Genomic DNA, 27,090 nt, shown 5'->3' with positions numbered 1-27,090 from the left:
ATCTTAATTCTCTCACCTGGAGTAGAAAAATCTTAATATAAAGAGGAGGTGAATATTCTCGTTTTATGTTATTAACAGCCCTGGAACATTTGTATACAGAACAAAACATTGTATGATCGTCATATGATACGAAACACCAAGTTGGCTTATCTCTGGGAGTGTACTGACCTCCGCAATGACATCAGACAGGCCAGGATTACACAGGAGAAGCCAGCGACGAGGAGTGATGCCGTTCGTCTTGTTCTGGAAACGCTCGGGGAACATATCGTAGAAGTCCTTGAACCTGGAAAGATATAATGAATATTTTAACAGACATTACAGCTTACCATGTATCTCAATGAAAATCCTAATTTTCCAGGGGGTCACAGCATGTTTGTATGAAGTAACTTCCATTATTTGGAAGAAGACAATCCTTGCCGAACGACATATACAGAAAACTACACTTTACTGAATATTCAATCCACCTCCACACATTATTGATTTTATGTCCAACTTTTAACAGGCTTTTTAAATATCTAAAAAGAAATTCATATTATGTTCATTTTTTTTTTAACTTCATATCAATTTCAACCTGAAGATGTCTTCAAGTAATAATTGAACTTGACCTCTGGGAAACAACGTGACATTTGTCAACTTACGTGTCATTTTTGATGATGTTTGAATGAATGGCCGCCACACCGTTGATGGCGTGTGAGCCGACTATGGCCAGGTGAGCCATGTTGATTTTCTTCTCTCCGAACTCCTCCACAAGGGACATCCTCCTCATTCTGTCTGCATCACCCGGGAAACGTTGGGCTACCTCCTACAATACCAAAGTATTTCCTTTAAATGTTTTTATAGGCACAATCATTGTTTAGTTTTACTTCATACATTTTAGTAGTGAATCTACCAAGTAAAAATGTGTTTGGCAAATGTAAGTGTAATGGTTGATGACATTGTGGTCATACCGATATATTGATGCGGTGGATGATAATGTAGTGTAGTTGTGTAAAAATAATTAGAAATTGCTTATCTGCATGAAGTTTTGGTTAACTCATTCACCCCTACATATTTAAACTGGACTTGCCCAGTCTATGATTTGGTAAGGTTCAAATGAAACTTTTTGGTGTGAATGTGTTCATTAGGTAGGGTTATGTATGAAGTTGTGGTTGATGAGGTAAGCTTGTATTAAGGGAGGTTATCAGAGATAACTTATCTGCATTGAGTTGTGGTTGATGAGGTAAGCTTCTATAAAGGGAGGTTATCAGAGATAACTTATATGCATTAAGTTGTGGTTGATGAGGTAAGCTTGTATAAAGGGAAGTTATCAGAGATAACTTATCTGCATTAAGTTGTGGTTGCTGAGGTAAGCTTGTATAAACGGAGGTTATCAGAGATAACTTATCTGCATTAGGTAGTGGTTGATGAGGTAAGCTTGTATAAAGGGAGGCTATCAGAGATAACTTATCTGCACTAAGTTGTGGTTGATGCGGCAAGCTTGGATAAAGGGAGGTTATCAGAGATAACTTATCTGCATTAAGTGGTGGTTGATGAGGTAAGCTTGTATAAAGGGAGGTTATCGGAGATAACTTATCTGCATTAAGTAGTGGTTGATGTGGTAAGCTTATATAAAGGGAGGTTATCAGAGATAACTTATCTGCATTAAGTAGCGGTTGATGAGGTAAGCTTGTATAAAGGGAGGTAATCAGAGATAACTTATCTGCATTAAGTTGTGGTTGCTGAGGTAAGCTTGTATAAACGGAGGTTATCAGAGATAACTTATCTGCATTAAGCAGTGGTTGATGAGGTAAGCTTGTATAAAGGGAGGTAATCAGAGATAACTTATCTGCATTAAGTAGTGGTTGATGAAGTAAGCTTGTATAAAGGGAGGTAATCAGAGATAACTTATCTGCATTAAGTAGTGGTTGATGAAGTAAGCTTGTATAAAGGGAGGTAATCAGAGATAACTTATCTGCATTAAGTTGTGGTTGATGAGGTAAGCTTGTATAAAGGGAGGCTATCAGAGATAACTTATCTGCACTAAGTTGTGGTTGATGCGGTAAGCTTGTATAAAGGGAGGTTATCAGAGATAACTTATCTGCATTAAGTAGTGGTTGATGAGGTAAGCTTGTATAAAGGGAGGTTATCAGAGATAACTTATCTGCATTAAGTAGTGGTTGATGAGGTAAGCTTGTATAAAGGGAGGTTATCAGAGATAACTTATCTGCATTAAGTTGTGGTTGATGAGGTAAGCTTGTATAAAGGGAGGTAATCAGAGATAACTTATCTGCATTAAGTTGTGGTTGATGAGGTAAGCTTGTATAAAGGGAGGTAATCAGAGATAACTTATCTGCATTAAGTTGTGGTTGATGAGGTAAGCTTGTATAAAGGGAGGTAATCAGAGATAACTTATCTGCATTAAGTTGTGGTTGATGAGGTAAGCTTGTATAAAGGGAGGTAATCAGAGATAACTTATCTGCATTAAGTTGTGGTTGATGAGGTAAGCTTGTATAAAGGGAGGTAATCAGAGATAACTTATCTGCATTAAGTTGTGGTTGATGAGGTAAGCTTGTATAAAGGGAGGTAATCAGAGATAACTTATCTGCATTAAGTTGTGGTTGATGAGGTAAGCTTGTATAAAGGGAGGTAATCAGAGATAACTTATCTGCATTAAGTTGTGGTTGATGAGGTAAGCTTGTATAAAGGGAGGTAATCAGAGATAACTTATCTGCATTAAGTTGTGGTTGATGAGGTAAGCTTGTATAAAGGGAGGTAATCAGAGATAACTTATCTGCATTAAGTTGTGGTTGATGCGGTAAGCTTGTATAAAGGGAGGTAATCAGAGATAACTTATCTGCATTAAGTTGTGGTTGATGCGGTAAGCTTACATATAGGGAGATAAGCATAGGTGGCTGACCTGCATGAAGTTGTGGTTGATGAGGTAGATAATCTCCAAGTGTCGGGGGAGGAGGTTCCCCATGAGAGAGACAGGCCAGCGCTCCAGGGCCTCAGGAAGCACGGTGTGATTGGTGTAAGCACAGGTATTTACACAGATTGGCCACGCCTTTTCCCAGGGTACATGTTCAATGTCCACCAAGATCCTCAACAGCTCGGGGATGGCTAGCGCAGGGTGAGTGTCATTCAGCTGAATAGCCACCTGTAAAAATACATTTTAATTGTAGCTAGTCACATATATTCACAGTAAAATGTCTGTTTTAAAAATTCTTTTAAATATATTTTTATAATTTATAAACAGTTTAATTAATGAGGTTTGTAAACAACTCTACTTTAGTCAACTAATAGAATTTTTTATTGTTTCTTTACTTAATTTCTTTCCCAAATGTTGCCTCAGCAATACCATCTTGTTCATCTCCAAGGATAAAACACCTTTCTATCTCCCCTGTATTTGAATATTCTGATTAAGAAGGAAGTGCTTACCTTGTCTGGGAATGATTCGAAGGAAGTGCGGACTGGATCTCTGCTGCCGAACTTGGACGACTTGAACCTCCTGATGATGTCCTGGAGAGTGGCAGCCACCAAGAAGTATTCTTGTTTCAGACGCAGCTCTTTACCCTCAAACATCTGAATGATAAAGAAAGGCATACTGGTACTACATCATCCTTTTACACCTAAAATAATCACCCTTAAACATCTGAAAGAAACAGAATATCACCCCGACACATCTGAAAGACCTAGGCAGCATTTGTTTATCACGATCCAAACAGTTGAACTGGTCAGACCAGAGTTGTTCGTTTAAGAGATAAGGTCAGACCTAGTAATCTAATGTTGGTTTCAGGTCAGCCTTGACAAAGCCTTGCCATGCCTGCTTAAACATTTGCAGGTTTGCCAGGATTTATACCCGAAAACGTTACATGTAAAAACGGACAAAACGGTCGAACCGGATATGTGAAAGGGGCCATAGAATATCACCTCAAACATCTGAAAGACTCGGATTAAAATCCTCAAGCATAAAATGGATACAAAATAACGCCCTCATTGTACATAATTACATTGTCGTTGTACTTACATTGTCGTTGGGGTATAGTACCCGGGATATGTTCTCAGCCTCATTTCTGTCACACACAGCATTAATGTAGGAACCGTTGTTGACTGATAAATGAAATACAATAAATCTTAATGATATGTTACTATCAGATATCTACAATAATACAGGTTACACTGAATAACCGGGGTGTCACAATATGCCTGGAGTATATCACCATATATTGCAATACACAGGGAATGTACTGGAATACAATTATTCCGATATAATGTCATAGGAAAAAGTTGTTCGATTTAAATAGAATTCTTTGTCAGATTGATATCAGACCAAATCATATATCATATTGATCAGAAATATCTAAACTTTTCTCTACACAAACCATCAATTATGAAATTTAAACTGACTCCCCCCACTAGTGTAGCCTGAGGATTGTTATTTGCATATCAGTTAGAATATGTAGTATTTTGTAAGGTTAACAAAAACCCACCTAGCATACGGCATAAAATAAGCTTTTGAAATACATTGCAATACATCAGTATTTAATTTGTGTATTGCGATACGATACGATATACCTGTGTATTGCTATATACCTGTACCAGTTTTTCCAATATATTGTGACAGCCCTACTGTTGTAATTAAAAACATTGATAAGCGAAGCAGTTGTATTAACAAAACATGGTATGGTTTGCATTTTGGTGTCAAAAAAATTGCTAGAACATAGATAAGGACGAGGAAAAATGATGAACTCATGAAGTGATGACGGTCACAAGTAAAATCCTCCAAAACTCTGTATATATTTATATCTGTGATGGAGCCCCCTTAAACATTTATATTCCATCCAAAAAAAGGTCTTTGCACAGGTAAAAAATGTATAACTACACCTTAATCAAGAGTTCCATGGGGCTTGTATCACCGACTGCTGTATGCTGGGAATATTTTCTCCCACCCAGTTGAATTTTCGCCCTTTGACAGTAAAATCAATTTAAGCCCAACATTGAATTCGCCCTTTAATTACTATGTTTTTTTATGTTGTTCACAGATGTTTGTTGTAATGGTGAATTCGCCGTCATTACGATGGCGAAAAAGGCGAAAATTAAACTGCAGTGAAAATTCCCCAGTCTACAATTTCTTATGCTTGATGACATGTAACGAGAAAAACAATGAAAATTGATAAGCAGTCTCTACATATGGTCTTACAATTTGTCCCTAACTACATCAGATCAGTCCTTACATATGGTCAAACAATCTGTTCCTATGGATCATTTCTTACATACCGCGGTATGTATGTTTTACAGGTCGCTATGATAGAGGTAGGAAAACTTACAGAACTTGAGGTTGAAGCTGTTGGGAGCCTTGGCCGCCCACAGTCGCATGGTGTTGACTGTGTTGTTACCGTAGCCTGGAATGGGACTGTCAAACGGCATCCCAAACACCACCTACAAATTACACAACATCACAGTTCACGAAAAAAAGGCAGGAACAAACGGAACAATACATTCTTATTGACTGGAATAGACAGTTTTCTACATGGTCAGTTCTATGTCAACACACAATTTACCAGAAATCAAACTACTTACTAACGCTGGGGGTATTGGGACATGATCGAATCCAGGTACCATTAAGTACGGTAACTAAGCTATGTTGACAATGGTTTAGCATTCTTTGTCAGGGCAGTAGTATTGTTTTGACAAAACATGCGCTATACCTCTAGCTAGATATTACACTACGACGTTACAACTGAAGGATGTCATTGACAACAACACTATCTTCTTGATCAACAGTTTTTCAAGAGATTGAGAAAAACAAGTTTAAAAGAAAATCTTAAAACTTTGAACGGCCTTTGGACTTTGTTCTGCAGTATTCATTTTTTGTTGAAATTTTATGAAATTGTCGTCAACTTTACTAAATACATTTATACCCTCTTCAGCATCAATGCTGGTAGAGCATTGCTACGAGATGATGTGCATGCTTGCCAACTCTCCCTATTTTGGACATCCTTAAATGACCCTAAATAGGACGTTCAACAAAATAAAACCAAACCAAACTCGCTATTTTGGATCCTAAAACTGAGCATTTTCAACCAGTGAATTTGCTAACCTATTCCTATTTTCTAACATCTGATGATTTCATCTGAAGGAACAGCTCAAAATATGCCATTTAAAAGTGTTATTTTTCTTTAGGGTGTACATACCGGTACATACATTTTATTTATGCTTTTAGTTTTGAGCATGCGCAATCTCTCCTAAGGAAGTTTTAAAAAGTTGGCAAGTATGAATCTTTCTTGATCCCTGGTGGTATAGGTACTATACATCCTGGAGAAACATTATACATCCATTGTTCCAACAGGAGAAGGTACTAGTGTATAAATATTTGCAGTATAATCTAGCCCTGTATGCAGTGGTATACTAACCGTTGTGTCCACCCACTGTTTGGCACCATTGCTCTCCACCACTCGCCCGTAGAAGTTGATCGGCAGGACATACTCCGGGCGGGACTTTTCCCACGGATTTCCGTAACGCAGCCACTCATCGGGTTCTTCTACCTACAAAGACAGACAAAAGTCTTTAAAGACACAAAGAACAACCCAACCAGAACTCTGTATGAGTCTTATCTAAATTATAGATGAAAAATCCATCAAGGGAGACAACTTGTAAACTGAAGGTCAAAGCAAGACACAAGATCAGAACAAAAACTTTGACTTAAAGATAAATTTCAAATATTAGTTAACGAATATTTCCAATTGGTGAAAATTCAGGATAGCATATTTCAAAAGGGTTAGCATTGATGCTATTCCACATCCTTTTTATGCAAAGGAGTTAATTTTCAAGCATCCTGTTCGTATTTTGCAGTAAATCTCCATTTAATCTGAAAAAAAATACAATTTGTAAATGAAGTGGAAAATAAGACAACATACAAGATAGTCTATGTCCCTAGTCACTATACATTATATCACAGAAAGTAGAGCCTTGATAATTGCCTTTTTTGAGATGAACGGCTTACTTTGGAAAATTCTGTCTAAAAAAGGCCAACCTCTCCCCTGAACACAGGATGTATAATAGGACAACCATATTAGTGGTGGCCAGATCAATAATGGCCGACAGTAAGATGCCACCTTACTGTCATATCTTGTCACAAACACTGACTACAAGCCACACAACAAACTGACATCACATTTTATCTAGGATCAATAAACAAGTAAGAACGTAATATGAAATCTTCATCATCAAAGGGCAAGGACGAAATAGTTCAGAAATACACATACTCAACGGGTAAAGAAGAAACACATTACAAGATATATCCAATCAATGAGAGCAAGGACAAAATGGCTATAAACTACACATAATGAATGAACAGTAATTACTCCATGCTAACTAATGTATTATCTGTACTTGTCTCTAAAAGTTTTTAAATTAAGTAAATATATCATTTTTTAAAGAAGTTAAGTTTGTTGGGGAATTTATCAATATAGTCTAGTTTTGCAAAAAATAAGGATAATAAATTAAACAAGAGGCCCATGGGCCTTAACAGTCACCTGGTATATTTATACAGAGAGTTGATTTTTGTCTTTAACATGAACAGAAATATTATTCAAAGTGACAAAAAACAATAAAACCACCTTATTCAATATCTAGCATGCAGATTTAAGGCTGAAAAGTATTTGAAACTAGTACCTCTGATTCTAAACAAGGAAAATGAAGAAATTTTATTTTAGCACACAGACTCCATTGGGCCCAACTCTACAGCCCTTGGGGGTAGGGATGGCTCAAAATTTACAAAGTATCAATCTGTCAACTTAGGGTTATAATTCCAATCAAGTTATCAACATGTAATATTCAAAGTATCATTTGCCATTATAAACCATAACAACTTTTGCCCCTCCCACTCCTTCCCCAGGGGGAAACGCGAGACCCCAGGGTCATGAAATTCACAATTTTGGTAAAGCACCTTAAGACCCTTCCATCTATAAAGAGTATTTGATTCTACCATATCTGGGTCTTGAGAAGAAGATTTTTGAAATTTCAGTAAATTCAACTCTTTTTGGCCCCACCCATCAGCCCCGGGGGGTCAGTCAGGGCTCATATGTGCATACCATCAACCTGCTACCCAATACTGATAATGCTAACCCAAATTGAATTACTTCCAATAGCAATTAAACAAATGTTGGTCCAAAATGTGATTTCCCTATATAAACTATAGTGAAGTTTACCCCCTCCCAAGGGGGAAACGTGAGACTCCAGGATCAAGAAATTTACAATTTAAGTAAAGCACCTTAAGACCCTTCTATCTATGAAGAGTATTTGATTCTACCATACCTGGATCTTGAGAAGAAGATTTTTGCAATTTTAGTCAATTTTACCCTTTTTGGCCCCGCTCCTCAGGCCCCTGGGGGCTGGGGACCATATAATTCACAATTTTAGTTGACCTTTGGCCATGGAAGGTTTCTGCAAAATTTCATTGAAATTGGTTTAGGGGTTTTGGAGAAGAAGTCGAAAAAGTAAATTGTTTAAGGACTCACGACTGACGATGGACGACGAAGGACAAAAGACAATCGCAATAGGTTACTTGAGACTTTGTCTCAGGTGACCTAATAATTATTGTCAAATCTGCTCTCAAGTTCACTTCCCTAAAGAGACCATCTCCACTTACAGACCACCTCTATTAAGATTGGACCTTTGGTGAAAAGACCACCTCTATTAAGATTGGACCTTTGCTGAAAGACCACCTCTATTAAGATTGGTCCTTTGCTGAAAGACTAACTCTATTAAGATTGACCTTCGGTGAAAGACCACCTCTACTAAGATTGGTCTTTTGCTGAAAGACCACCTCTATTAAGATTGGCCCTTTGCTGAAAGACTAACTCTATTAAGATTGACCTTCGGTGAAAGACCACCTCTACTAAGATTGGACCTTTGCTGATAGACCATCTCTATTAAGATTGGACCTCTGGTGAAAGACCACCTCTATAAAGATTGGACCTTTGGTGAAAGACCACCTCTATTAAGATTGACCTTTGCTGATCGACCACCTCAATTGAGATTGGACCTTTGCTGAAAGACCACCTCTATTAAGATTGGACCTTTGTTGAAAGACCACCTCTATTAAGATTGGACCTTTGGTGAAAGACCACCTCTATTAAGATTGGACCTTTGCTGAAAGACTAACTCTATTAAGATTGGACCTTCGGTGAAAGACCACCTCTACTAAGATTGGACCTTTGCTGAAAGACCACCTCTATTAAGATTGGACCTCTGGTGAAACACCACCTCTATAAAGATTGGACCTTTGGTGAAAGACCACCTCTATTAGGATTGGACCTTTGGGGAAAGATCAACTCTATTAAGATTGGACCTCTGGTGAAACACCACCTCTATTAAGATTGGACCTTTGGTGAGACCACCTCTATTAAGATTGACCTTTGCTAAAAGACCACCTCAATTAAGATTAGACCTTTGGTGAAAGACCACCTCTATTAAGATTGGACCTTTGCTGATAGACCACCTCTATTAAGAGATCACTTTTAAAATTTGATTGTAGTTACTTTCATTTTAACCAAACCTGTATTGAGATAACCTATAAACAAGAGTCACTTTCTGGACTAGCTTCCTAAAGGTGGTCTCTGTATACAGGTATGCCTGTATGGTATTGTATAGGACCTGTACACAGAATACTGAGTGTCCACCTGGCCATCAGTGGGAGATGTTTGTAAAGGGGATCATCCAATTCAATTAGACATGTGAAACAACTTTAAATATTTACTTAATTCATCAAATATGGGATCCATCAAATGTTTCACAAAATCCAATTTAATTTTTTAAGTGTATAATGTTATGTACCCTCCAAAAATGTCATTTACAATCTGGAAGACATTTTCGTTTCCATTTTGCCTCAATTAAATGTTTAAAACCCAGCCATCTCCTGTCAGCCGTGCTGTTCAAGGGCTTTGATCCATGGTAGGTACGGGTTAACAAACAACATCAGATATTGACATAAGGTTAAACAGAACTTGGTCATGATGCATAGTCACATATTTTAGGTGGGTATCAAGTGAAATTCTCGTGAACCTTGGTGTTTTTTCTCTCTTATACACTGTGTGGCTAAAACCCAATTAAGACCAAAGAGATCACATTTTGTGTTAAAATCTAAGTTGCTAATTATATTTGAAAAAATTAATCTTGCACACATCAAGCTGTTTGTCAAAATTACAAACAATAAGCCATAAAGAGACAGAAACAAACATGGATTCAGTCTCAAAATAAAAAGATGGCTGCTGGTGGCAATATTGATTTTCAATTTTGGTTCAAAATCCAACTTAATGATCGGAAATGATTTACTGAAGCAATAGTCACGCCAGAAAAAACAATTACTTTTAGATTTTGGCAGTGGTACAGGGATCCTTAAATGGGTAATTCATACTTAAGGTATGCGTAGAAAGTTTAATTAAATTCAAAAGTATTCTTTAAAGAGTTATCACTTGGAAACCATTTGTGTGGAGGACAATGTCACTGGGCTAATTAATTCCTATCACAGGCGAGAGAAAAAGTTGCTTTGCTATTCAAAATCCTGATATTTGATAAGTTCTGACAATAATATACGGATATACAGTTTTGTGATAATTTCTTCTGGTGAGTCACACCATAATATCATAGGGAATATGAGGTATGACAATTTTTTCCCCCAAGTTTACCCAAAATTCAAATGAATAAGTAAGTGCCTTGAAGACGGCTAGCCTGGTATATGTATAGATGACCTTTATCTGTAGTTATTTACAGATTTATATCTTAATTTTCAGCTGAATTCAGTGACATTTTCAACAGAAGACGTTGGAATAATATAGGGCGTGACATTGCAAGGTAAACGAAATATGATCAGCGTAGCACGAAACGTGTAATATCTCAATTACCAGGTAACTTAAAACCTCACTCGAGGTCAATGATGTGTGCAAAGTTAGTGGCAAGCGATTTAAGACCTGGATACGAGTATCCGGGTTACCCCTTACAAACTGGTACAGGACGCCTACAACCAGTTTATATTATTTGTTTATATCAAGTTGTTGTAAGAATTATGTCGACTCAAGTTGTTTTACAACTAACTCATGAATGTCAACAAACTTTAACTTTATAAGTAGAAAAAGGATGGAATTAATCCTGACAGTCCAATTATAGGAGATTCAGCCAGAACTAGAACTGTAAGAAAAAGGCTAAGCTAGCACAGTGCATCCTTTACTTCCCATGAAAAATGCCAAATTAAAGCTGACTGCTATATACAGTAAATGTCGTGATGGCGGCACTATGTACAGTAAGTTTCATCAAAGCATGTTAAAAATTTTATGGGCATTATTCTGGACATTATGTTAAAATAATTAGAATGAGCAAGACTTGGCTAGTATTTTAGAAAAGAGGCATAACTCATGTAAAATACCCAGATCCCAAAGTAAGAACAGGTGCTCAAAATCAGAGGGTAGCGAATACATATCAATGGTTCTACATCAGTAGCACTTGAAAACACTCTGTAAAATTGAAGGAAAATGATCAGAAAAGTGACATATGTAATAGGAGAAAAAGAAATGCATGGCCAGACCAGGATTCGAACCCAAGACTCTCCAAACTCTAGATGGATGCTCCATGACTTGAGCCGCCTGGTCCCAAACAATCAACCCAGTCAACTGTTCCGCTACATATAACTCTAACCAACATTTTGGAAATAAAAATATAAATCTTTAGTGCACAATCTATGAAGTGTCAAACATGTATACTTTTGTCCACACAGACTGATGGACAGACATCCTGATTCCAGTATACAATGTCTAAACGCAATACAGGTGAGGTAATAAACTTCAAGACATTCTTGAAATGACACAAAGAGGAAACAGAATTAACTTTCTGTATTCTTACCGAAGATTTTACCGTTTCCTGATCTCTACATACAGTCGATATTCCAAGATAACAAGAATGCTAAGACCAATTTCAGTTACCTGCCAGCCATTCTCAAATTTCTGTGTAAAGATGCCATAATCGTAACGAATACCATATCCGTAGGCAGCTAGACCAAGGGTTGCCATGGAATCCAGGAAGCAGGCAGCCAATCGTCCAAGGCCACCATTACCAAGGCCAGCATCCTCCTCAATTTCCTCTAACTCTTCAATGTCAAGGCCGAGCTAAATATAGAGCATGATACTCATGTCAAGGTCAGTCATAATAAAGAGTGGAAATTCAGTTAATAATCACAAACCCAAGATACAAATTATTCTTAAAAAACTTATCATTTGGATGAATTAAATCCAGATTAACCCTTTCATCACAGTAGACCATTATGGACTCATGCAGATCAATGCATGATTGAGTCGACTAAAGTTATATAGGGGTGAACAGGTTAAAGCAGAGAGTACAAATAATGTACAAGCATGAACATTGTCAGTCAAATCTTTAAGAAGGACGGTGGCCTTAACATAAGATTTTTCAAAGGATATCAATATTTTGTTTTTCACTTTATTTTCGAACAATTTTTTTTTAAGTTGGGCAAAATTGCAACTCACCAAATTAACTTATTTACCCCTGAAGACACAATTGAACTCTTCCATTTCAAAGGTTGGAATAGTTCATTATGAAATTTCAGGGGTGAATGAGTTAAACTGTAAGAGAGTACAAAGTTAATCATGGTCAGCGGTACCCACCTGGTACATAGCCTCGTCACAGGCGCTCTGGATGCCCAGGTTTACCATCGTGTTGGATAGAGTCCTCCCCATGTAGTACTCCAGGGACAGGTAGTACACACGCTGTAACAGACAGAAACAAAGGTTAAGGAGGCACACAGATCATACTGGGATTGTTACTAGCTGTAGAATGATACTTTAGTTTCTAAATATTAATTTCAACAACATTTAGGGGGACTTAATATCACAGTGTAATGTCATTTCTCACTGTATAAACTTCTTTTGCTGTGCAAATAACGGAGATGCAGAGTTTGAACTTCATGGTACACCCTTATACACACCAAGAAAAACACTGTAGGTCTATGGGAGCTGTGACAGTTATTGCAAAAGGTAAAAAAAAATCCCTGTTAAATTATTTTCTGCCTTTAACATTTCATGCATATTTTTCAAATTTCATATTATTAAAAAAAATGTCACCTGTAGGTCTGAAGAAATTTATATCTCATAGACCTACTGTATATGATGAGTACATTCTAAGTTTTCTAAGACTGCTTAGTGTGTGAGACGTAACTCATTTGAAGTTCCTGTCTACAATTTTGAATTTCAATTGTACCAGGTAAAATAAACACAATTATTTGCATCCTGTTCAAACAAGACGATGATACATGCAGGAGCATGTGAAATGTTGATGTGTGGGCATATTTAAATTAATAATCATTGACATCCCTCTCTGGGTTTTTGACATTTAGCATTGGCCAAGACTTTTGTATCAATTAATTATAGCACCAGAGAGTGCGTAAGGGTCTACAGACCTTTAAGAAATACTTGTATCAACAGGCAGAGACATAATGCTGAAAATGCCAGGAGAACCTGAGGGATCGTTAATTATCGAAAAAAAGAACCATTGATCTTATGTTACATGTTAAGAAACACCAGTACTCTGATTCATACTGCAAGTTAAGAAACACCAACAAAAAAATATGATTTAAGAAACATCATTCAACGATGACATTGCATGGTAAAATTCCACAAGAAGCTAGATGTACAAAAGACAATAAACCTTAATTCTGACTTTTCATTTTTACAAAGGGACTTAATTCTTTAATTTCATTACCTAGTAGTTAGGCCATTTGACCTAAAGTTTTCTTGTCTGGAGTATTTTAAATGAGTTGAACTCCTCGATGAGATGCTAAAAGTATTCTCAGGACTCATCCATTTAAAGTACATTGTAGCTAGCTAATAACTGTCGGTACTACTGTCCATATTTGAAACATCACAAGCATAACGAAACTTCAACCCCTTATCAAGATTATTCGTCCATGGTACTTAATTATCCATTTCGTTAATGTTCTTCACACATGAGATGAAGTAAAGAAGAAAGAGTGAGAAAAACTGTACAGTAATAATTGATACTTTTTTACTATCCTGGTAATAGTATTTATAAGAGGAATGATATTAACTTTACTAAATTACAAGTGTAGGTTTTCAGATATAAAAAAAAATGTACTTAAATTATCCTCAGGTGTCTTTTAATGATATAGCAATGCAAAAACAAAATTCCCCGCCCTGTAAACTTCTTAAACATGGAAGTTATTTATATATATTAAGCACTTCAGTGATAACAACATTTTATTCTAGACAATTACTGCATGTAAAGGACAGCAACAAAGACAACAGAAATCGTGAAAACGTCAGTTATAATTAACCATGATACACATGTTCTACAAAAACACTTTCCTGGTCACCGACTCCAATTTTAATATCAATATAACTCATGATTTACATAATACATAATTTGCAACACTTGAGTAAACTTATTCTAGTAGGAAGTTTGAATTTTGTTATAGTGTTTTGGGGCATAAATTAAACAGTTAAGCTTTCTGAAGTCGAAATGATGTTCATAGGGGGAAATAGGAGAAGAAAACAGGAGAAGAAAATGTCAAAGTCATGCAACCCACCCGCTTTAACTTTTTCAATGTTAGTGTGTGTGGGCGGGAGATGCAGGTGTGTGCTGAATGCACAAGATCAAATTTCGAGTATATATCCCTTAAACAGGTACAATAAAAATGGTTTAATCGTGGAGTCTGCCTACGCATTCAAAATAAAGGAAGACCAGGGGATCAAATCTATGTTGGCAAGTTGCCAAAAATAACCATCGAAGTTTTGTTTTTTTCTCCAGTTAATATGAGCAACAAATTTCCTCAAAACCATACCAAAGGGAACTTCCCTAAAATAGCTAGAAACACGATTCAGAAAACCATTCTCAAGCTTAGTACATGTACTTTGGTTTTTCAGTTTAATAAAAAAAACTCCTTTTATTTGTGTGTCATTCCACACCTAACAGACTAGCTAAATAGAATGCACAGGAAATTACATGTATTATACTTTTGTACAATATTCTGTTTCAATAAAAATAGACTTAAAATCATCAGAGGTGAAAAATACCCATATCACAACAACCACAAGGACCTCCTTTGTTACTAACTTATACAGTAGCATCGCCGATTCATGTACGAGATATTTAATGATATTTTCACACGAATCGGGCCGAACAGATGCAAGCATTAACTTTATATCTTTCATGTTTTTCTATTTTCTATTCATGGGTTTATAAAGATATAATTTGAACCTGTAGCTTAGTGTGCTTCCTGATATAGGATAGTTTTTAAATAAAAGAACAATTGTGATTTGGTGTGTTTGTTACGCAGGGGCAAGGCACAGACTAACTCTTACGTACCCCCTATATGCTTATATAGTGACTCTATATAAGGATACAGGGGGTAGGGGTTAGTCTGTGCCTTACCCCTGTGGTTTGTTATAAACAACTTAATGAATTTGCAGAAAAAGTGAAGATATTTAATTAAAATTTACTTTTGTCTTTTATACCCCAAAATAAATATAGACCCAGAAGAAGTTGGACTGTACGCAATGATCGGAGGGACTGTATGTTTGAATATGTGTTATCAATACTAGTACATTGTTGATTAAATCATTTCAAAGCATCCTGATGACGAAAGAGCTGAAACAATGTTACCGGCTCATAATAGATGCATTGTACTATAGCCAATGATCTGTGCAGGATAGACTAGATTTTGTGTTGATGTACTAGAAACACTTATCACCCATCCATGTATATCCGGTTTACACTGAACTGTCTGATCCAGGATGTCACAGAGCTGAGGCGTTTAACTGACAAAATTCAATTACTACAACCTGTGTCTGCCATAATGATATTATAACTGGACTAAAGTTACACGAAATTAGCAAAGTCATACCATATCTGTCTTAAAAAGTTTCCCAAAACTGAAATGAGGAGGGAAACATGATACATTTGACTGAAATTTCACAAGATAAATTATGGATGGTTTACATATCAGGAAAAGAAAAAAGATTTATTTCTGATGAAAACCCCCCCAGGGAATGTATTGATGCAAGTCCTACTGCTAAATAATGTGGTACACCATATGTGGTACACCATGTATAATGGGAAATGGCATCCTCGATACTCCAGGGGTTATGCTCACTAACGCTCTCTACTGCCCTAGAATATTTCATGACAAAATTGAAGGCTCAGTGTGTGCCACTTTGTGGACGAAACGAGAAAACTAGTTTGTCCTTTAATGAACAACAAATAAATCTGTCGGTTGCGTAATGGTAAAATTGACTGGCTTTGATGTCAGGTGTCTGTAATCTTCAAAGGACAGGGGGCCTGTTCGTTTACGCGGAACAACCGGGTTGTCCATTTTTAAATGCAACAATTTCGGGCATAAATCCTGGGGGACCAGCAAATGTTTATGCAGGCCTTGCAAGGCTTTGTCGAGGCTCGCCTGAAAGCAGCATTCTATAACTAGGTCCGACCTTATTTAATAAACAAACAAATGTGGTCCAACCGGTTCAATCGTTTAAATGAAAAAGGCCCAAGTATCAGTCTTGCTATTAGTCAGATTTTCATATCGTAGACCAATCAAAGTGTGCTGGTGGTTTGTACCACAGGGTTGTGTATGCGTCTAGTGTGGTTGGTGTCATAGGCTCTTTTACCACCGCTGGCTAGCCTGCTTAGCAGGTGAAACAAAAGCCGAGCGAGTAAGTCTTTTTGCCAGTACATAGCCTCTACACTATTCAAGACTTCTACAATGCCTCCTCGCGACAGCACATGGTAACTAGGGTTTAACAATCCTAGGCAAAATTGTAGAGGATCTCAGAGCAGCAAGGGCCCTAGAGATGTAGTGTGTAGGCCCACCGGCATGTGTACATGCCCTTGCACTCATCAACCTTGCCCCAGCTATGGGTAAATAGCACCAAAGCACCACTGCCTTGTGGTTAGATTTTGGATAATCAAAGGCTATAGGAGCAGACCCAGAAAGAAAAGCCAGGAAGATGGAGCTCGTCAGCCATGGTAGGCAATCGTCTATGGGAAGGAAAACCCAGATAGAAAAACTCGATCCTGCAGGTTGTAGGTTTCTCGCATGGTTAATCACCAGGCAGATTAAAAAATAGCTGATTACGGAAACCCTAGATACATTAAGAAATCAGCATGAGGATAACGACTCTGCTGTACGACATGGTATGAGGGACATGACGCTTATGGATGAAAGCCCACGGAAGTCCACAAGCCGACACCCTTATGTACACCAAAAGAAAATATATTTTTAGGAAGTTGGAACGTAAGAACTTTGTATGCTACAGGTAAAACAGCAGAAGTAGAAAGGGAAATGGACAGATACAATATCGATTTACTAGCCTTAAACGAAGTCAGATGGGTAGACAGCGGAAAGATCACACTTCAAAGCGGTAAAGCTCTAATATACTCAGGAAGGAATGATGGATTACATCAAGCAGGAGTAGGAATGATGTTGTCAAGCAAAAAAGGCATTGATTGAATGGAAACCAATATCAGAGAGATTAGTGTATGCCAGATTCCACACAACAACACTAAAGATTAGTATCATCACTATATATGCACCGACCAACGATGCTACAGACGAAACAAAAGAAATTTCCATAGAACAGCTAGATAGAGTTATAGCAGGAACACCCAAACATGACATCCTCTTAGTAATGGGAAACTTTAATGCAAAGGTCGGGATGGACAATGAAGGTCATGAGAACAGCATGGGAAGGCACGGAATAGGAAGAAGAAATAAAAATAGAGAGAATCTCCTTGATATTTGTCAAAGGAACAACCTTGTTATAACTGGCACCATCTTCCCACATAAAGACAGACACAAAGTAACATGGATATCACCAAACAAGAGAATAGAAAATCAAATAGACCATATCTTAGTCACAAGACAACACAGAACATCAATACTTGACACAAGGGCAATGAGAGGAGCAGACATTGCCAGCGATCATGAACTCCTCAGATGCATATTAAGAATAAAACTCGAGAAACACAAGGTTATAACAAATACTGCAAGGAAGAGATTTGAAACCACCAAATTGCAACGTCCAGGAGTTCGGAAAGCTTTTTCAATTGAACTAAAGAACAAGTTTCAACTATTTAGACAACTAGAGGACATAGAAACGTTTTGGGAAGAAATAACAAAATGCTATAAAGAAACAGCAACCAATTGAATACCATCGGTTTCAAAGAACGGGGACATAAACCTTGGATCTCAAATGAGTCATGGAAACTTGTAGATGAGAGAAGACAACTGAAAGAAAAAACTAATAACAGTAGATTCGAACGGGTAAAGAACAGTTTAAATGCCAAATATAGTGATAAAGACAAGGAGGTCAAGAAAAGTATGAGGAATGACAAAAGGCAATGGACAGACAACCTAAATGAAGAAGCAGAAAAAGCAGCAAGCAATGGTATGATGAAAACAGTATATGAAGTAACAAGAACAATTTGCAATGAAAAACAAAAACCACCTCAAGTCGTCAAAGACAAGACTGGAAATCCATTATCTAGCCATGATGGAAAGAACACTTTGAAGGAGTTTTAAACAGACCTGAACCAGAAATTCCACTTGACATCAATCTTACTATGAAATTGAAGAAAGAGAGATAGTCTATACTGGTCCTATCAGGTAAGAGGAAATAACAAAAGCATGGAAAAGATTAAAAAATGGGAAATCAGGAGGTGTAGACGGTATAACAGCTGAAATCCTAAAAGTAGATACAATAACATCTACCAAATATTTGCTTAAGGTTTTCAACATGATATGGATAGGAGAGGAAATACCAAAGGAGTGGAGTAAAGGTCTTATTGTTAAAATATTTAAGAAAGGAGATAGAACAGTATGTGATAACTACAGAGGCATAACACTACTATCTGTGCCGAGTAAGGTATTCACCAAAATCATAATACAAAGGATCCAGGAAGGAAAAGATGAAGAGCTAAGACAAGAACAGAAAGGGAAAAAGCACTACTGAGCAACTCTTCACTTTACGAAACATCATTGAACAATGTTCTGAATGGAATGCTCCTTTATACATAAATTTTGTAGACTTCGAGAAGGCATTTGATTCCATCCACAGGGAAAGCTTATGGTCCACCATGAAAGCATATCACATCCCAGACAAACTCATCACAGTAATAAAACTCTTTTATGACACATTTAAATGTTCAGTCATAGACGAAGGGATACAATCTGATTGGTTCAAAGTTAAAACAGGAGTACAGCAAGGCTGCGCGATGTCTGGCCTCTTATTTCTGTTAGCCATTGACTATGTCATGAAGCAAACAACAAAAGAACATGAAACAGGAATACGATGGAAATTTACCACCATATTAGAAGATCTTGATTTTGCAAATGATCTTGCACTACTATCTTCCAAATTCCTACATATACAGCTGAAACAAACAAACTTCAAGAAAATGCCAGCAAGATAGGATTGAAGGTAAATACTTCCAAGACTAAAGTGATGCGGATAATAACAACCCAGTGAAGTTGAATGAGAAAGACCTAGAGGATGTTGATACCTTTACTTACCTAGGAGGAATAGTAACAACAATAGGTGGCTGTGACAATGATATAGACAACAGGTTCAAGAAAGCCAAAGGTCAATTCAGCAGGTTAAGAAAAATATTGAGATCATCAGTACTGTCATTCAAAACAAAGGTCAGGCTATTTAACAGCCTGGTAATATCAGTTCTATTATATGGATGTGAAACCTGGAAAACAACAGATGAAGACAAAAAGAAATTGAACACCTTCCAAACTAGATGTCTGAGACAAATTTTGAAAATAAGATGGCCCAACACCATATCAAATGAAAACCTTCACATCAGAGCTGGAACAAATAAACTTAATGATGATATTATGGAACGTCGTTGGAGATGGATTGGCCATGTACTAGGAATGGACACCGACAGCATATGTTCAGTGGCACTGACATGGAAACCAGAGGGAAAAGGGAAGGTAGGATGTCCCAAAACCACCTGGAGACGGACTGTTGAGACAGAGAGAACAACACTTGGATGGAACAGCTGGGCTACAGCAAGGACTACAGCTAAAGACCGTGTCAAATGGAAAAAATGTACCTGGGCCTTAAATGCTGACTGGCATGAAGAGGATAGGTGAGGTGAGGTGAGACCAATCAAATAGCTTGTCATGTGCCTTCAATTTCGCCATGAAATATTCCAGGGATGCAGAGAGCGTAAATGGGTGCTATTTGATATTAATTAACAGAGTGCTGTTGTTTGGAAAATTTAGGGCATGATTATTTAACAGAGAAAAGTGTCGTTGTTCGGAAAGTTTTGGGGCGAGTTATTTCTTTTAAGTCTTTATCTAAGCCAAAGATCCTGACTATGTTCAAGTACATGAACACAACAAAATTGCCTTTCACGACTGAAAAATTGTTGACAGGTACTCAAAATAATCTTCTGATATAAAATTCTTTTCAATATATATATTTGCTTACAGGGTGAATATATATATGTTGGTAAGATTTTACAATTGATGGAAGAGTAAACATGAATGCATGAGCGCACAACAGTTTTTATTTACCCCTGTATGTAAAGGTAACGCGAGCAATTCATATCCTCATAGTCATAACTTGCTGACTGGCAAGTTCTTTACAAATCAAAAGTAAAGATGCTGCCATAATTTTGAGCAATACTTGACTGCATTAGTGAAGTCAAACATTTCTAAAACTCAAATCTTTTTCTGGTTTGACCGCATTACATTGCATGACCCCTTGGAAACTTTCATATCGGATATCAGCCATATAGGGACACAGTCATACTTGACAAGTATGGAATTGTTGTTATTGTACCACTTTGGGGGGAGTAAGGGGAGGGGGGAGGGGAGGAGGGGAGGGGGGAAACTTCCAGACTTAATTTTGGCTGCTGTTCCAAGTTTAGTGTGCATGTTTTAGTTGTTGTATCAAAAATGGTAAAATATTGTTACTTATGTAACATATCCTGTTCCTGTGCATATTTTTGCCTTTCCAAGGACTTCGGTCTCCCGTTGGAAACTTTGTTTTCACAAACATCTTAATGATTTTAAACATCTTGCCAAAGATAGAGAAAAAAACATTTGGTTTATTACACAGTGTCAACAATATCCATACGGAATTAGAAAGCATTCAGGTGACTGGGGTCTTTAAAACCTCATCAAAGGCGTTCGTCAAACCCTGAAATCTCAAGCCGTCTTCTTGTGGGGTCTGGGGGCGTGCTCCCCTGGGGAAATTTTGATATTTAGACATTGGACATGGCTTCTGTGTTTCTCTAAGCCAAGAATGATGTTTTTTAACAATAAACGGCCAATAAAAAGTCTAACATGTATGTATGCTAAAGGAAATTAGATCTAACGAGTGAAAGCCTAAGGTAAAAGACTTGAAAAGTAAAAGTGGCCATGGTTGGTTATATCTTTTCCAAAAGACCAAGAATTTTTCAGTAGGTTAGAATTGTAGAGATATTGACTGTTTCGAGAAGAGATTTGAGATCTGTTATACTGTATTATAAAATATAAATTATTGTTGGCTGAAACTCAATTTAGTCACATAATAAGTGCTTTACTGTACATGATTCCTTACACGCCATGCATTGAGCCTGGTCTTCATTTTTCAATAAATAAGAATGGGTTGTCATGTGTAAAATTATCTTGAAAGTGAGCTAAGTGCATTTAGTTTGGTACAACCGGTACATAATCCAGAAAATAGAACTGCAATTTTGCTTTAATGCTTGTCAGACTTGTCAAGAAATACATGTTAACATGCAAAATGAGAGATTATTTCTTTATTAATTTTGTGTATTTTTAATATAAAGGCAGCTACAAGAAATCTACAAGAAATTATGACTTAATACTACCTGTCATCTTCTCAAAAAAAAGACACATCAACAGGATTATGTTGTTACAAATTAACAAACTACGCAGCAGGTTATTAGTTTTATCTTTATTGCTGTCAGTGACATTCACATAAAATACTTCATAAAAATTGAAAATCCATCGTTACAAAAATAAAATTACTCTCTACTCAACGAGATATGGTCATCCATGGTTATCATATTAACAGGAAGCTCTACCAGCAAACTGCCCGTTTTGTAGATGATGAAGAAAATTGAATGGCATTCATACCATCACATTTAAAATATTGAACATTTACCAAGGTAATTTAATGAAAAGTGATCCCCCTCTTCTCACTTCACATATGCACCCATCATAATACACGTATTTCAGTATAATAGTCATTAACTCATTCACCCCTGAAATTTTATAATGAACTATTCCAACCTTTGCATTGGAAGGGTTCAAATGTATCTTTAGGGGTGAATGAGTTAATGACCTTGTGGGTTGACCGAAGTTGGTGACGCAAAAATAATTTAAGTTGACACTTCGAATGACATCCTGTGGTATTGTATTGTTCTAATTAGCTTGACGAGAGAAAGGTCAGGCCACTCCTAATGAACTAGATACTGAGACATGTAAAATACCCTAAGGGCAGTTGGAAAGGTCAGTAAGGGGGTTAGACCCACCAATGGGATGTATGATCAGGACAGACAGGTGTCCCAATACTACGGACAGAAAGTCAGTTTTCATAAGTTTTCACTTTAGACAGGTTTGAATGTGTATGCAATAAATAACGCTATTTACTTGACATTAAAAATGAATCACCTGATGTGTCTAACTTATATGAGATAAACAAGTGCTTTGTTTAACCTTGTGATCTGTTGTTATCTTAATCTTACAGTTGAACTTCTTTATCTTGAAGTTGATGGGATGGTGGAAAAAATTCAAGTTATCTGAGCTAGTATTTGAGTTTTAAAGCAAAATCCTGTTTTTGATATGAAGTTTGTTATAATGGTTGATCAAATTGTTATAAATATCATTCATATGATATGGCAAAAGAAATGTGACATGCAGATTTAATTAGACAAAAGATTTTTCCTTTTTCGTACCGTATGTTTTGTCACTAAGCACAAGTAGTGGCAGTCCAAAAGGAATTGTGATATACAACAATAGAGAATATACTTGTATACAACAATAGAGAAAATACAACAATAGAGAATATACAACAATAGAGAATATACAACAATAGAGAATATACAACAATAGAGAATATACAAATAGAGAATATACAACAACAGAGAATATACAACAATAGAGAAAATACAATATTAAGATGTCCTCAACATGAACCACCAACACACATCACGACATTTGATTTTTATTCGTGTTGGGTGATAGATCAAGCAAGTTAAAGTAAATCGAACCATGTTTATCGAAGCTTTGTTGCAATGAGGTTTTAAAATCTCGGCTTGCGCCTTACATGGTAATCTGAGAGTAATGAGTCGAATAGATATATATGGAGGACACTAGGTACACCCAGGCCAAACAAAAATATATATGTGTTTCCTATAACATGTTTGAAAGTTAAGCCTGGTACATGTAGCTATATATTATAGGTAGGTAACCCATTTTCTACCACAATACGCTGTGTTATTCCACTCTCAGATCATTTTATAAACACGTAGACTGTGAGATAAATTTGAGTTATATACCACACGTGGTACATGACCTACACAAGTTTTGATTGGTCGAGAAGATGAACTTTGACCGGGACGACTTTTTCACGCGCTTTTTGCCACAATCTTTTTTGTTTATGTCGTCTGCTGTCAACATTCGTCAAATGTTGGTGACTTTGTGAGGTTATGCGGAATAGGGGGTTATTAAGGCAATATTAAAAGAAGATGATACTTAAAGATTTGATCGCTAGTTTCAGGCAAAATTGCTACAGACGCTCAATATCGTTTCGACGTCACACCGTTGCATGTCCAGGTCGTGAAACCAAAACAAGATCTGTCATAGTGTCAGAAATATTTCGTTCTCCCAACGTCCCGTTATCGCTATTTGGACGGTCTGACTATGGCTGAACTGTCACTATAAACGTCAACCATAGAACCGTCACGAAGAAACATAGGCCTATGGTTTTGGACATTGACAGCGATAAGTTCGTCTTCGTCACTTGGCGGGAGGCAGACTTCGTACGATATGCTAAGCGCATATAGTACGTGGTTAATTTATATAAATTAATGCAATACTGCTACTCCCAATATTTAAAGTCGTTCATCTATTATATTTTTTTCATGAAGTCGTTGCCGAAACATTAATTTTGACAATTATTGGATTTGTTAAAAAAAAAGAAGCCATTAATGAATATTAATGAGTGACTTTTTACATATGGATCAAATCACTACACCAGCCTTGTCAACAAACACATGTGTGTATGTTATTTCCGACTGATCATGAGATGGTGGTAATAGAAACAGATCACACGACTCGTGGTTGTGGAGTATGGTATTTATTTCACTCTCGTTACTTAATTTTCAAAAGTTACAGAAAGACACTTAACTAAAATTAACTAACTCGAGTGAAATAAATACCATATTCAACAACCACTCGTTGTGTAACCTCTATTTATTCTTTAAAATGTTTACATAGGAGAGTGGTCTTGACTTTTAACAGTGCTTTTTCTTTTTTGAAAAAATGCCTACAAAAGTTTAAAGTAGATAGGGTTTATATAAAAAACAATGAAAAAAAATTGTTTGGCCTTGTTAATGTGTATAGAGTATTACAAAAAAAACTTTTTAATGATGTATGTTTCCTTACTGTGACATGGAGACTTAATGGTGTATGTTACCTTACTGTGACATGGAGACTTAATGGTGTATGTAACCTAACTGTGACATGGAGACTTAAGGGTGTATGTTACCTTACTGTTACAAGGAGACTTAAGCTGCCCCACGTAGGTCTCAAACCTGCGACCCAGTGGTGGAGGGGTTAGCGGTAGCAGAATGACAGACACCTTAAACCACTTGGCCAGCGCTGCCCCTCTGACATGGAGACTTTTGTTACAGTTCCACACCAGTAAATTGTAAACTATTCATAAGGCCAAAAAACGCACCCAAAAATGTAAGCGTCTTTTATATGACATATTTTCATTTCACAAGCAAGTATAAAAACCAACTTAAATCCCATATAATCTAACAATATTATGAAAAATTAAACACATTTGGTCTGAATAACCGTGTCTGGTGAATTTTATAATTTCTTAAATGAGCTATTTATTTCCCTTCCCTGCCTCAGAAAAAAAATAAAGTGGAATCCCTACCGACCTTCCCTATTTTTTTTAATCATGTTACCTGAAACAAACATATTTTTCTTTTTGGCCTGAGTTAGGTAATATAAGCTGATGGTCAGGTCGGAAATAAACCTGCATGCTTTTTTGCACACATAAATATATTTGGCAGCATAAGCAATGAAACGGTTACAGTCATGAACGACATATACGTTTGTTTACAAATCAACAAATTTTCCAGTAACAAAAATGTGTACAAATTGAAATTACAAATAAGTCATGATGTACATTTGTGTACAAATACCCAACTATTGCAATTATATCATTTGTGTGTTCAAATCTATACACTGAATGCATAAATTAAATAGTTGTTCATACACAATTTATAAATTCTGTGAAAAAATGTATCAAAATATCTCATTCTGTTGAGCGGAAGAAGTTGATTTGCAATAAATTTGAATATACATGTGTACATTAGTACACCTGGAAAAAAAATATAACACTCAAAAACATGCGTTATTATACCCTAAGGCTTTTGTCAAGGAACAAGATAAATTTTAAATCCCTCAAAGTGCACTATAAATAATCCGGGGTCATGCAGAGGTCAGGTAGTGAAATAAATAAACAGCATTATCATTAATCTTGCACACAAATCCACTGGAATACCTGCACTGTGGTATTGTTTGCATCTAATCATGTTTATCTTACAGTGTTTATACCATTCAGCATTATCGAAAACCATCGAATTTTATAATTATTTTCCAATAATTTATTCATATTTAAAAAAAAAAATCTACCTAGTGCAGATTGGTTAAATATATAGATGTACCACTTATAAACAGATTTTATATGAAGGCAGTATAACATGAATTTTTGAGCCTGCGATTATGGTCAGTTTTAGCGGACTAATATAACGTGTGCATAGAACGGTGTCTATCCGGTGACAGCATCATCAGCATCATGTCTGCATCAGTATATATTAGCGGGCACCTGTCTTACCTTAGGGTCCTGCTCATAGTAGTGTTGCTGTGTTCTGATCCAGCGCCCCACCAGGTGGTCCCTGACAGTGTGGGCCAGGGCGTGGTAGTAGTCCCGAGGGGTCGAGACATTTCTATCCTTCACCACCGTATAATGCAGATGCCGGTTGAATGTTTTCTTAATCTCGACAACATTTTCCACCGGTGCAATTCCGCGAATACTGATCTGTTTACGCTTGTCAACATCTGACTGAGGACGAGCAGCCATGTTTTGACTAAATAGATCGACTCTGGTGAAATGACAGCTCACTGTCTCTCCCGGTGTCTCGGATTTCCTTCTTGCTCGAGATTCAGCTGGCTGTGACCTCACACGTCCTTGGCCTAGCCTTCGTTCGTCCTTGTTATACCAATATACAAACCGGAACGTGTCCGGATATTTTACTTGCAGTGCGTTCGCACACGTACACAGTTTGCGCACGCGAAATATCAGCTAAACGGTAATGTTTATTGATGAGGCTATTTATCGACCGTGAATGCAAAAAGGAATTTTGAAATGAAAAGTTTTAGCTGACGATTGAACGATACCTTTTTGTTGAAAAAAAAATGCCGTACTGAACTTTTTCCAAAAGTCATTGTTGCCATATATTTTCATTAAATTAATGTAGTATCCTTTTTAAACACGTTTTATAAATGAAAAATTCCTCACATTTGCAAGAAAAAAAATGATAGTATCATATCTTATCAATAAAAATAAAGATAATTAGAAAGAACTGCTTTCTTAAAATAAAACATTATTTTATCTGCAACATAGCTTTTCTCTCCTTTAAAGTTTTTCCTTGCGGCTGTATCTCCCGAAACACCTCTGGTAAGTTCGGTGTCCGGATGACAGTGGTGAACACGAACATTGGCAACATGAACGTATGCTAATTACATGTCAAAATGTGGAAACG

General features: G+C 36.7%; 1 protein-coding gene across 1 annotated transcript in view; it reads right to left on the bottom strand.

The window, feature by feature from the left end:
• LOC110450475 (glycogen phosphorylase, muscle form-like) overlaps positions 1 to 26,545 on the bottom strand; it is a 36,392-nt gene extending 9,847 nt beyond the window's left edge. Inside the window, exons 1-10 of the mRNA XM_021498028.1 lie at positions 26,163 to 26,545; positions 12,654 to 12,755; positions 11,955 to 12,137; positions 6,393 to 6,524; positions 5,307 to 5,418; positions 4,007 to 4,089; positions 3,418 to 3,561; positions 2,897 to 3,136; positions 639 to 802; positions 169 to 283 (exon numbers count right to left, since the gene is read on the bottom strand). Of these exons, the coding sequence (XP_021353703.1) occupies positions 169 to 283; positions 639 to 802; positions 2,897 to 3,136; positions 3,418 to 3,561; positions 4,007 to 4,089; positions 5,307 to 5,418; positions 6,393 to 6,524; positions 11,955 to 12,137; positions 12,654 to 12,755; positions 26,163 to 26,408 (1,521 nt within the window). The 5' untranslated portion in view covers positions 26,409 to 26,545. The remainder of the gene's footprint in view (positions 1 to 168; positions 284 to 638; positions 803 to 2,896; positions 3,137 to 3,417; positions 3,562 to 4,006; positions 4,090 to 5,306; positions 5,419 to 6,392; positions 6,525 to 11,954; positions 12,138 to 12,653; positions 12,756 to 26,162) is intronic.
• Positions 26,546 to 27,090: the final 545 nt, after the last annotated feature.

Source organism: Mizuhopecten yessoensis, unplaced genomic scaffold (assembly GCF_002113885.1).
Source record: "Mizuhopecten yessoensis strain PY_sf001 unplaced genomic scaffold, ASM211388v2 scaffold5229, whole genome shotgun sequence".
NCBI classification, from domain to species: Eukaryota; Metazoa; Mollusca; class Bivalvia; order Pectinida; family Pectinidae; genus Mizuhopecten; species Mizuhopecten yessoensis.
Note: the sequence above shows the minus strand (reverse complement) of the source record. Positions and strands in the feature narration are given on the sequence as shown.